The sequence below is a fragment of the Lacerta agilis genome, chromosome 17 (assembly GCF_009819535.1).
Source record: "Lacerta agilis isolate rLacAgi1 chromosome 17, rLacAgi1.pri, whole genome shotgun sequence".
Taxonomy (NCBI): domain Eukaryota; kingdom Metazoa; phylum Chordata; class Lepidosauria; order Squamata; family Lacertidae; genus Lacerta; species Lacerta agilis.
The window spans coordinates 12,194,084-12,207,569 of record NC_046328.1 but is presented as its reverse complement, the minus strand read 5'-3'; the positions used below and the strand labels follow the sequence as shown (position 1 = coordinate 12,207,569).

General features: G+C 42.4%; 1 protein-coding gene across 1 annotated transcript in view; it reads left to right on the top strand.

The window, feature by feature from the left end:
- The window catches only part of PPM1F (protein phosphatase, Mg2+/Mn2+ dependent 1F), a 31,231-nt gene extending 24,747 nt beyond the window's left edge, over positions 1–6,484 (top strand). The window contains exons 5-7 of the mRNA XM_033174116.1: positions 53–196; positions 1,709–1,802; positions 5,835–6,484. Of these exons, the coding sequence (XP_033030007.1) occupies positions 53–196; positions 1,709–1,802; positions 5,835–6,202 (606 nt within the window). The 3' untranslated portion in view covers positions 6,203–6,484. The remainder of the gene's footprint in view (positions 1–52; positions 197–1,708; positions 1,803–5,834) is intronic.
- The last annotated feature ends 7,002 nt before the right edge of the window (positions 6,485–13,486 follow it).

Here is a 13,486-nt window from a genome sequence, read left to right as displayed (position 1 = left end):
TTAAAGGCTCTTTATAACATTCCCTCTCCCCCCCTCTCTTCAAACTCTACAGAAGCTGCGCAACGGTAGCACAGGTGTGGCTGCCTTGATTGTTGGGAGCAAGTTACATATAGCTTGGCTTGGCGACTCACAGGTAATGCTAGTCCGGCAAGGGAAAGCTATAACCCTGATGGAACCTCACAAGCCAGAGAGAGAGGTAACTACTGCTTCTTTGAGTCCCCCCCCCCCAAGCTCTTGGCCTCTTGTGTGTGTACACCACTGTGGTGTGGTTAAGAGCGGTGGACTCATAATCTGGTGAACCGGGTTTGCTTCCCCACTCCTCCACATGCAGCTGCTGGGTGACCTTGGTCTAGTCACACTTCTCTGAAGTCTCTCACCTCACTCACCTCACAGAGTGTTTGTTGTGGGGGAGGAAGGGAAAAGAGATTGTTAGCTGCTTTGGGACTCCTTAGGGTAGTGATAAAGCGGGATATCAAATCCAAACTCTTCTTCTTCTTCTTCTCTTAACACCGGTCCCGAAAGACCTACATTGGCTCCCAGTACATTTCCAAGCACAATTCAAAGTGTTGCTGCTGACCTTTAAAGCCCTAAATGGCCTCTGCCCAGTATACCTGAAGGAGCATCTCCACCCCCATTGTTCAGCCCGGACACTGAGGTCCAACTCTGAGGGCCTTCTGGCGGTTCCCTCACTGCAAGAAGCAAAGCTACAGAGAACCAGGCCTTCTCAGTAGTGGTGCCCACCCTGTGAAACGCCCTCCCATCTGATGTCATGGAAATAAACAACTATCTGACTTGTAGAAGACATCTGAAGGCAGCCCTGTTTAGGGAAGTTTTTAATGTTTGATGTTTTATCGTGTTTTTAATATTCTGTTGGGAGGCCCAGATAGATGGGCGGGGTGTATTATTATTATTATTATTATTATTATTATCATCATCATCATCATCATCATCATTCCCTCTAAATCCAAACATACCAGTTATTTTGTAAAATAAAAGGGACCATGCCAGAATAATAGTGAGATTAATAATAGTGAGATTAATAATAATAGATTGGATGAGAGCCAATAAACTGAAGCTCGTTCCAGGTAAGACTTACAGTACTGTTAGTGGGCGGTTCCCTAGACTGGATGGATGGATGCTCTTGTTGGGGTTACACTCCCTCTGAAAAAGCAGGTCTGCAACCTGGGGTTACTTCTGGATCTATTGCTGTTGCTTGAGGGTCAGGTGGACTCAGTGGCACGGAGTGCCTTCCATTAGCTTCGGTTGGTGACCCAGTTGCAGTCGTATCTGGATGGGGATAGTCTAACTTATGTCATCTATGCTGTGGTAACCTCTAAGTTAGATTACTGCATCATGTTGTATGTGGAGCTGCCCGTGAAGGCTGTTCGGAAACTTCAGCCAGTGCAGAATTAAGCGGCCAAGGTTATTGTTATAATACTATGGTATTATATTGTAGCCAGCCTGTGATCCTATGATGAAGGACGGTATAGAAATTTAATAAGTAATAAAATAACATACAAATTTAAAATAAGTTTTTAGCGGAAGCTGATCTGCAGTAGAATGGAAACAGCGCTGATTGCAATGAACACAAGGCAGGATAGAAATTGCTGCCTCCTTACATCCCTAGGCTGGTTGGTACTGTGCTTCCTATGCCTGTTACACCTACAACTATAGATTTAGTGAGCTGTTGTTGTTGTTGTTTATTTAGGATGAGAGAGAACGCATAGAAGCCTTAGGTGGTTGCCTTATGTACATGGACTGCTGGCGTGTCAATGGAACCCTGGCTGTTTCCAGAGCTATCGGTAAGCCATGTTCTTGAAGAACATCAGCCCTAATGTGTTCATTTACCATATTTAGCTCTAATGAAATATTGTCAGCATGTAAGTGTGATGGGGCGGCTGTTGTTTGTTCTACCGCCGTTCACAACTTTGCGTTCCGCATCAGTTTGGAAGTTATTTCAAAGCACAGCCTTGACAGCTAGAAACTTCACAAGTAACCTGCATAAATACACACACACACACACACACACACACAGGGGATAATAGTTTGCAGGGCTTTTGTGGAAATCTAACGAACAAGACAAAAGCAACCATATCCTAACTGCACAAGGCCATTTGTTGTTTTTTCTTACCAACAGACACTGCAGCGTTTTTCTAACCTTGGACTGAGTTGCTGCCGTTATTGCACCTACATTAATAATTGTCCCATGTGGTACATTGCCATAGTAACACAAACCTGACAGTGCACACTGAAGAATACCGCTCTTGCAGCTCCTTCCTCGAAGCATCTGTAAAACTATTTTATTATTATAGTTGTGCCTCCTGAAATGACCCAAGCGTGCCTTCCTATTGAGAAGTCACGGATTGTTTCCCCTCTTCACTCGAGAACTTTTTGCAAAATGTTGCGGGAGGGGGGGAGCCTTTTAGGGCCAAATGCAATATCTATCTATCTATCTATCTATCTATCTATCTATCTATCTATCTATCCTAGGTCAATTTTTGATAAATCTTGATTATCATGCTGAGTGCTGCCTGTTTCTGCCATGTGAACTGCCTCCTTCCGTGGGTCACCTGAAAATGTCCTGCTCTGTGCTCCTGGGGATAAGACTGGGTGTGAAGCATTAGGCACCACAGTTTTGGCGTGGTCTCCCAAAAGTGACGCGCCGTTAGGGCTGGGCGGTATCTGGCTTTCAACATTGTGGTATATACCACCCAACTCTATAACACAATATATCACGATGTCTGAAATCAGGATGGAACTATGTAGAGAGGTATTGGCTGCCTTCACAGTTTCCCCCACATTGTTATTTTTGCATATTGCACACACATCAGGGTTGGGCAGTGTAGCGATACAGAATCAAAAAATCAGTTTGAAGTCCACATCGTGGTAACAGTTTCATAACATTCAACATGGCGATATATATGTGTGTGTGTGTCGAGATATAGAGATAGAGATAGAGAGATATAGATATAGATGATGAGGGGGAAACCGTGAAGCCAATCATCATTTCTCTTGTGATTCCCTATTGCTCTGTACTATAAAATAACAGTTGCAACAATATGTTACAGGTAAAGTAAAATCGTATCCGTTTTAGATCCCTAAGTAGTAGTTTCTGGGACATTACCCTGTTCACTTCCACATGATTATGTCCTTATTTCAGACATCATAGTATATTGCTGTATCAGAATGTTTATCTGTGGAAAGCCAGCCCTAACACACATCACGATTCATGATATATTGCCAGGTAAAAAATTATGAAACTGATATCACGATATCAACTTCAAACTGGTTTTGGGCGACGTTTCACCTAGCCCTTCCTACCACGCTCTAATTCTTTTATAATTACATTTATATCCCACTTTTTCCTGCATGGGACTGAGGGTGGCATCCATGGTTCTCCCCCTCCCTATTTTACCCTCACAACAACTCTGTGAGGTAGCTCAGGCTGTGACACAGCAACTGGCTCAAGGTCAGCTTCATGGCTGAGTGGGGATTTGAACCCTAGGTTCCCAGCTCCTAGTCTGACACTACCCCAGGGGTCAGCAAACTTTTTCAGCAGGGGGCCGGTCCACTGTCCCTCAGACCTTGTGGGGGGCCGGAATCTTATTTTGGAGGGGGGGAAATGAACGAATTCCTATGCCCCACAAATAACCCAGAGGCATTTCCAAATTAATTCATAGAAGCGTTCCTTAATTTTTATTAATTGCTTTTAGTAGTAGTTGCATATTTTATGTGTTTAACCTTCTTGCGGGGGTTGGGGGACAGAAAGGCAAAATAATGGGTTTTAACATTTAAAATAATTCTATATGTACGTGGGTGTGTTCGTTTCGTCAGTAGCTCACTGGTGAAAATCTACTCCCTTGCCAGTATTAGACATTAGACATGACGCTGCCGACAGCAAAGCAAGACTCAGAGTTTTCAGACTCCAACTGTGTTTGAAGAGGAAGAACCATTTGCTGCAACATTCATATCACTGCAATGAGAAGTGCCCTGGAAAACAGAATAATGAGCTGGAGGATTGCAGCCAGATTCTGGTGTTTATTTAAGACACCATGCCAAACCATGGCTAAGGGAGCTTTACGTGAACTGACAACGCCTGGTTTGCAATACCAAAATTGGAACCTATGGTTTGACACAGATTTGCAAACCATGGTTTGTGCTAAGTTTGGCTTGGCGTGATTCCTGAATTAAGAATGCATAGTTACTGCTGTTGCTCTGCCTTCGAAGCTGCTGCACCATGGAGACGAGAGAGAACTTAGGAGCTTATGAAACAGTCTGCCGAGAGGAGGGGACACAAAACCAGACAAGCTATTCTAATCCACAGTTTGCATCTTTGGGAGCTTCAACAATGGCTGGGATTCTAAACTGTAGTCATCACAAATTATGGTTCTCCCATAATTCGGAGTTAGGAAGGCATTTGACAGTGAGGTAGGGGAACCAGGAAGGCGCAGCCTCTTCCTGTTAGACTGGGGATTGGTCAGAAGTTCACATCTGTCTTACTGCCTGACACAGGAAGGCTGTTGAAGGTGGGGAGTCAGAGGCGCCCAGGGACTCTTTTTCTTTTTAAGTAAAGAAAAATAAAGAAAACAGCACAAAAATATTGGTCCTCATTCTCCCTGCACCATCTTGGCTGACATGTTGTTCATCACAGGAACTCCTTCAAGTCATGCTGTGTTCCTATGCTTCTCTTCCTTCCTAAAAGAAGTTACACATTAAAACAAATGTTAATCAAAGCAAAATCTGCAGGTTCCTGCTTAGGCAAAACATTTGAGGATTTCAAGGGAAGCTTCTTTTTTTGGCTTAAAAAAAACCCGGTGTCACTTATCCATGGAAAACCTTCGGTTCTAGCTCTGTAGTCCTGGTTCACCATCTGCCTGCAATGGGATTTTTGAAAGACCTTTGCAGCAACAATTTGTTCCCCAAGAGGCCTGTGGGTGGATGCCCGTGGCATGGCTGGGATGCATGCACATGTACACGCGCCCTTCTTTTCATGCACCACATTTGATCACACACAGAGAGACAACTCTTTGAAAGCAGTGACTGCATTTGCGATAGACAACCAAACACCTGCTTTCCAAAGTGCCTTCTCTGCTGGGGAAGAGCAGAGCAGACTTCTTTCCATCCTAGCAAGGATAAATTGTGCTTCTTCCAGACCCATTACCTGTTTGGTGTGCTATGGAGAAGGTTTTAATGGAGAGATAGATGCACGAAGATGACTCTTCCCTATCTGACTACCTTCCCATTAAAATATAGAAGTGCAGAGAAGTGGCCTTCATTGGATCAGAAGTGCTGGCAGACCTGGGGTGGGGTGGGGAGATTAAAGCACCCCCCCCCCCGGCTCCTTATTTGTTTGGATGATTTTTAATTGTGCTTCATCTTTGTGTGGTTTTTAACTTTATGTGTACACCACTCAGCAATTCTGAATATTAAGTAGTATACAGATACCTGAAATGAAATAAATATACACAAGATCACTGTCCCTGAACTGCAGTTTGCAATGTTTTCTCCATGGGAAGGCCTTGTCAGGTCACAAAGGTTGACTTGGCATGCAGATCACCCACCCTTGGTTTAGACTAGAGCAATGTTTCCCAAACTTGTGTCTCCAGCTGTTTTTGGACTGCAATTCCCATAATCCTTGACCACTGGCCCTGCTAGTTAGGGTTGATGGGAGTTGTAGTCCAACAACAGTTGGAGACCCAAGTTCGGGAAACCCTGATTTAGAGCTTCGCCTTAAACAAAGGCAAAAGTTGACGGCTCTGAAAAAGGAATGGGGCAGTTGGGATTTTGTACTTCGTGTGGTAATTTACTTCATTCTCTCCTGCTTGCTTTTTTAGGCGACCCACTCCAAAAGCCTTATATCTCCGGTTGTGCAGATAGTGCATCGTTTGAGCTAACTGGTGCCGAAGATTACGTGCTTCTCGCTTGCGACGGATTCTTTGACACCATCCAACCTTTTGAGGTGGTGGACCATGTTCTAGAGCACTTAATGCAAAACAAAGGGGATGGCCTCAAGACTGCGGAGAGGCTGGTGGCGGCCGCAAAGGAAAGTGGTTCCAGTGACAACATCACTGTCCTGGTGGTGTTTCTAAGGGAGCCCAAAGACATCATGTCCGACTGCCTCAGAGACCCTAGAAGCTGCTCTGCTGATGACTGCACAGGGAACCCACTTCTTAACTTTTTCAGCTCCGAGAAGAACCATTGAAATGGAAGACGAAAGAGTGACTATCAAATGCAAACGTAAGCAAGTTTAAAGGGGGGGATCCTTTTACCACTGGAAAATGAAAGCGATTGTGTGGCAGACGAGATGCAAGAACTTAAGTATTTCAAAACCCAGGGTTGTCTTCAACTAAGCTGCTCAAGAGTAGGCCCTTTAGAAATCAATGGACCTAAACTAGTCATGCCTATGGATTTCAATGGGTCTGGTCTATGATTCTCCCATAACTCTGGCCTGTGTCTGGATTGTACCATTCTAGATTGCAGCTTCAGGGAATGCATAACTGAATGTCCCTTCATTCAAAAAATAAAAATAAAATAAAAACCCAACAGCCCTCTTAGATGCAGCCAAACTATACCTGAGTGAAGGCTTCTAACCTTGCTTCTCTCTGGCTGCATTTGATCACAGTGGTAAACCACAGTTTGAAGTAAGACATGGTTTAACATCCATGAGTGCTTTCCAGACTGCGCTCTGCAGAGGAGAAAATGAAGCCAGAGTTTGACTTGATGTGACCTGGTTTTTCTCCTCCAAACAAACCATGAGCGGTAAGTCAGAACCAACATTGGCTAATGGTTTGTGTGGAGGAAACGAACTGTAAGGCTCGGTTCATGTGACTTGTTTCCTCTGGTGCATGACACAAGAGCAGGGAAATTAACAAAGGCTTGTACACCACAAATAAATGATAGTTCATTTTAAATGTTTTTATTTTAATGTTGAGTGCGGACCAGGTCTCTGGCACATAGTTTTCTGTGTGGAGGGTTTTGTTTTGTTTTGTTTTTTGCTTTGCTTTTAAATGGAGGAGCATTCAGTCATGCAAATCCCCATCTAAAGTCTGCCATGAAACAACTCAGACACAAGGCCTCAAAAAGTCTGGTGGTTTTGCATTTACTTCTTTGAAGTAGTTTTAAGCCTCCCCATTCATATCCCTGTCTCTTGGGGAGATGGTAAAATAACACAGTGTATGTTAAAGATCAATACTCGGAACCCTCTGGAATAATTTTAAATATCATTTAAAGGGGGTTGCATTTAGATGCTACTTAATGATAAGCATGAATAAGCTACCACACCCTCACCGAAGATGAGTGAATTGCTGTGGACAGATTCAGTATTAAACAAAGTACCAGATACTGGAACATCACAATATTGTCTTGCATAAGAGCTGACGTCCCCTTCTCTTCATTGCATACCAAAGAAAATGTTACTAAGGAGTATCAAGAATGTGTTAACGAAGCTTCAGAAGAAAGGGAGCTTAGATACTGAAATGAAAAATGCATTTCCGAAAATAATACCTACTAACGTACCAAACTATCAGCACAGGAAATGTCTATAGGAAGGTGCCATTACTTGTAAACATCATTAGTGTCATGGAGGCAATTTTAATGCAGTGGGTTGCAGCCAGTTCACAAACACAACTCTTGAATGAGCCTCATCCATTCCATTGAGTGTACAAGGAGATAGCATTCAATGGTTTTTCAGGGTTTTACCATTCCATCCTACCAGTGCCTATTAAGTACTATGGACGAAATATTTTGTCATCCAGTTTGAAAAGACATTGGCCACGTTCACATGGCATGTTAAGCTATGGTTTGTTTTATCCATGGTTTGTTGGAGCAAACCAAAGTAAGTCTCACTGATGAGCAAATTAACCATAGCTTGTTCCGCCTAATGTTGATTTCATTTTCTAACCACTCTTGCCTCACATCCTATCTGGGGAGGGGCACCAAAATAATCCAGGATTATGCCAGGATAGTAGGCATACCAAGAAACAATGGTTAGCACAAGCCAAATTTTGTAAGCCAACTTCAAACCATAGTTTCATATTCTGGTTTGGTGGCCACAGGCAAACCATAGTCAGTTGGCTGAGGTGGGTTAACAAACTACAGCTAAGATAAGCAAACCATGGCTTCATGTTAGGAACAATGGGCTGGTTTGAACATGTTATGTGCACCTCATTGTTAATATAACATTTAGTATTTTATTATTTTTATACTCTTCTGTGGTTGAGGACTTTTTTTAGATGTGTTACGTTCAAAGCTTTATTTATAGCAGGATTTAGATATATATTATTATTATTATTTTTGCCACTGGTATTTAAAACTGGCCACTCTCAAGTGCCATATGTCATTCTGACACAGATGCAAAGGGCTGCTTCTTCTGTCATGATGTGTGAAGTGTTAGTTTTTATATTCATTTTGAAGAGGTGATTTATTATGTTAACTTAAATACTTGTAAAGCACTTAAGGCTTTATTGATATATGCAGAAATTGGTGTGGGCAAGAACCTTTTCATTTAAAATATTATTGCGGGGGGCATGCTATTTTAAAAGCTTTCCCAAGAAGGTGTGGTTTTGATCTAAAGGAAATGTTTGGCTGCCCCTTTAGTGAGAGGTAAGAGCTATTCGAAAGTGAATCGGACTCCCTCAGAAGGTGGTGGGGCCCTCCTTTGTTGGAGATTTTTAAAGAGAGGTTGGATGGCCTCTCAGGGATTCTTCAACTGCGATTCCTGCATGGCCCTCGGTGGTCCCTCCCAACTCTACAATTCTACCATCAATCAAAGCACAGCTGTTTGAGGCTCAAACAACCCATGATGCCAGCAGACCTGTTTGTTTAAACTTGGCTCTGTTCCAATCAAATAGGTTGGTTTTGTTTTCAAGCGCAAAAGGGGACACAAGCGGAACACACCCCCCCCCACACACAGCCCATATCCAAAATTCCTTCCCTCTAATTGCGCTCTGATTCCAGAGATGAGCATAGCTGGAAGACAAGTATCTCAAAGGAGCTAAACTGAAGGAGGGAGCAACGTTCGGCACCCCTCGTCCACACACATCTTTTGCTCTTAAAATACATCCCTCCCACTTCATATGTGATTGAAGCTGGCCTGGATTGCGAACAAACAAGTTTGACATTGCAACATATAGTTTTAACCCAGTTCCATATACATACAATCGCCTCCTTTTGTTTTATCTTATCTCTCTATTTTATACAATTCATTTCACTACCAAAGATCTATAACTAACTCCCTAAGGGTATATAAAATTAAATAAAACAATATTTTTCCAAATAACATCTAATTTTTTCCCATTCTTCCTGCACCGATTCCTCTCCTTGGTCATGTGGTCTTGCCGTCAGATCAGCAAGTTCCATAAAGTCCATCATCTTCATTTGCATTTCTTCTACTGTGGGGATGTCTTGGCTTTTCCAATTCTTGGCAATTAATATTCCTGCTGCTGTTGTGGCATACAGAAAGAAAGTAGCCAACCAAACAGATTGTCAAAACCTTCCAAATCAAGCAAATCGGTATTTTCCAACATAAACCAATCTTTAAGCCAGCAAAATTCTGCTGCCTCAAAATATAACTTTAAATCTGGCAGTGAGAAGCCACCTCTTTCTTTACTATCTGTCAATAATTTAAATTTAATTCTTGGTTTTTTCCCCTGCCAGATAAATTTGGACAATACCTTTTGCCATTCCTTGAAGCATTTTACATTATTAATAGGCAATACTTGAAATAAAAACATTTTGCAATAAATTCATTTTCACGGCAGAAATTTAGCCTAGCCAAGATAATTTAAAATTTGACCATATCTCAAGATCTCTCTTGATTTTATTCCATAACTTTTCATAATTATCTTTATATAAGTTTAAATTTTTTGATGACAATTTCACACCAAGGTACTTCACCTTCTTAGTAAAATTCAGACCTGTGGTAGTCTCTAATCTAGATATCTCTTCTGTTGTAAGATTTTTAGACAAAAGTTTGGTTTTATTCTTATTTACTTTCAGACCTGCAAACTGACCAAACTCTTCTATCATCTCCAGTGCCTTACAAGCACTGGTTTCTGTTGTCCTGAAGTGTCAGCACCAAATCATCCGCAAAGGCTTTTAACTTTTACTGTTTTGATCCTACCACAATACCTTTAACCTGTACATTCTTTCGTAACATATTGAGGAGTACCTCCAGGACCGAGATAAAAAGTAGGGGGGAGAGTGGGCACCCTTGCCTGGTACCTTTTTCAATTTTAAATTCATCTGAAACCACATTATTAACAATAATTTTAGCTTTTTGATTAGAATAGATCACTTCAATACCATTTAGAAAAAAATGCCAACCTCCATATTTTGCAAATTCATCTTCATTAAACTCCAAGAAACATTATCAAAAGCTTTTTCAGCATCGATAAACATTAATACAGTTTTGCAGTTCTTTTTAGATTCTAGCATTTCCAAAATGTCAGTAACATTCCTGACATTGTCTTTCATATGTCTTCCAGGTAGAAAACCTGCCTGGTCTTCAACCTTCTTGCTAGAATATTTGCAGGTATTTTGTAATCCACATTTAATAAGGAGATTGGTCGATTTTTCTTTTCTTTTTTTTTTTTTATAAGATTTTATTATTTTCTATTAAGACAAAAGGAAAACATAACATACAACAACATTAACCATACAGAAATACAATACATAAACACAGCACAAAAACACAATCAAACAATTACAATAAAAAGAAACATATACAAACCTTTAAACTAACACTTATCCTCTTACTTTTCTTCACTTGTGATCTATCCGTATCTGGTTTAGGAATCAGAGTAATAAAAGCTTCTTTCCAGGTTTCGATCCTCTTAGCTGATCTGGGATATTGGGAGGTATCATCAGGCTGGGTGGGCATTTGGAGCTGTGCAAGCTGGACAACCAAAACTGCCACAGGCCTCTTCGATAAAACTTGGCAGGAAGTTGGGGGGTTCCAGCTCTCTGACCTCATAACTAGTGTGCTTATGGACAGAGTGCTTATGGACAGAGTAGAAAACCCATGCGAGCCCATCCTCTTAGGGGGGCATTTTGTTCTGCCAAATGCAGGGCTTCTTTTCAGGGATATCGGGGCATATAAACCAAGCAGGTGGAAGGTGAACCAAAATACCTTTATTGAAGATAGTAAAACATACATACCCAAATCAACATGTCCCCAATCTGCTCCCAGGAGCCCCTCAAATGGGTAGCGAGGACGCACAAACCGACTCACAGCACCCTAGCCCTGGGTCTGTGACAAGGCTCTCTCTCCCATCCCAAATGCCTGCGTTTTATAGAGAGGGGGGCAGGTGGTCCTGCTTTGTGGAAAACAGCCTCAAAGGCAAAATAGGTTTCCCATGCCAGGCCATATTTGGCCAGCGGTTCCCTATCCCTAGCTTTCTGGGGCCACACAAACAAAAAACTTTGCTCCATGCTGCTCCCACACGCTCACTAACTTTTGAGTGGAGCAAAAAACAAACACACACATAACCTCTGTGTATGCCATGTTACATACACACGCTCAGTGCATGTGTCAGTTTGCAGGTATATATTGTTACAGGGTGGAAATGCGATGCAGAACAACTAGTACCTTGTTAGCTGAAAAACACGAATTCTTTTCTTCGGGATCTGCTGTTGTTTCTTGAGAAGTTGCTTGAAAGAACTCCACATCAAAATGCTCCCCCCCCCCAATTTAAATTCTCAACTCAACTTCTAAAAATGCCACCCTCTGTTCACTGTACTCCTCAGGCAAAATATTGGAGTGGTGTCCTTTTGAAGAGCCCTGGGCACTGCAATCCACATTCTCACTGAAACTAAATGGCAAAACTCTTATATATTTGAATGAGGCCTAGCCACTTATAAATTCCAACCCCATATATGTATATTTGTGAAAGAAATATTAATCAAGTCAAATATACTAGAGGGACCTGCCATCACTAGTCTGTAAACTAGAAATGCACAGCTTACTGGTGTAAACAGGGACATTTTCCCTCCCAAGGGGAGAAGGCTTCCTGTCAAATCCTGTTAATCTGTTTGACATGCAGTGTTTTGCAGAACCTTTGAGAGAGCAAGGGAATGCGCTGAACAATTTTTAGAACAATGGGGGAGGGGATTTTTTTAAAAGTAAATCCACCCTCTAATAGTGGTGATGGAGTGAAAGGGAGGGATGGGAAAGCATTTAAGAATTATTAGTGCCTGCTTTTGAAAGGAAGGTGGGCTGGAAAATATGCCTTGCTTCTTATCGAGAGATGCAGAGCACTGGAGGAAGCCAGAAATCTTAGGCTGGGAGGGTGAATCTGATAAATATAGCTACCATACCATGAAGAGACATTGGATGGTACAAGGCGGCTGGCAGAGATGATAAGAAGTATCTTAAATAGGTTTTGAGTAGGGAATTGTCAAAGCATATAGATGCCCATGTGTTTGCCAATCCTAGGGCATTTCCCAAATACAGCATGCAAGAAATAATGTGTGCGTGTCAGTACCTGCATGTACAGAAATGATACACACACACACAGTACATGTAAGCACTGCCACACACATGCACCTGCTGCTGTAAGTGAATTTCCTGAAGGCTGCTGGTGGCTTTGCTTGATACTGCAGGTTTTCTTCTGATAGGATGAAACAACGAAGGGGTTGTTACGGCAGATTTGGCAGCTGAATAATATTAATCACAGCAATGACTTTAATCGTTGACACTGAGTGGAACTCAAGAGTGGGATGATGCCTTGCTTCTGTTCCCCACCTCCCAAACCCCCCAGCTTCTTTTCTTTTTCATGCGCTCCCAAAGCAATTAGAATCTTTTTCGTAAAAAGCTCTAAAACTTCTAGAAAGAAAGTTGCCCTCGTTTGGAACGGGCTTTGCTCTCTGTGTTCTAGCAGCACCTGCTTTGCTTCATTGGAGCATGTTAGCTTTTCTTAGACGAGTAAATGACTTCATCACCTGAGTCAAAGTGGTCATGTTTCGGGTGAGGTGGGCAGCATCCTGAAAACCTCACTTTGCCAGGTGCTGGGTGGCAGAGGATGACTCACGCTGTACTTTATCCTCATTTGTGCCCAGGTCTCTATGACTAGAAAGGGAGCACAGCACCTTTAATCAATCTGTGGGCCACTCTCCCTTCTAAGCAAGCTTCCTATATCCTAGTTTCTACACACATACCCTCTCTCTGTTTTCCAGAGGCACCAGGGACACATTCCAGCCAGGCAAAAACACTCAAGGGGTGGTATCAAGCGGATGCCCACAGGCCAGATAGAGAGGCCTCCGTTTCACTGGTACTCAATGCACGAGTCGGGCATAATAACATTGTTTCTCAAATTGCGCTCTCCAGCTGTCGTTGGACTACTATTCCCATCATCCCTGGCAACTGCTCTTGTTAGCTAGGGATGATGGGCGTTGTAGTCCAATGACATCTTGGAGGCCACAGAGGTTTCTCACCCCACAGCAGGGTGCCTTTGGAGAGCTAAATGCATGGTATGCTGGCAACATCAGC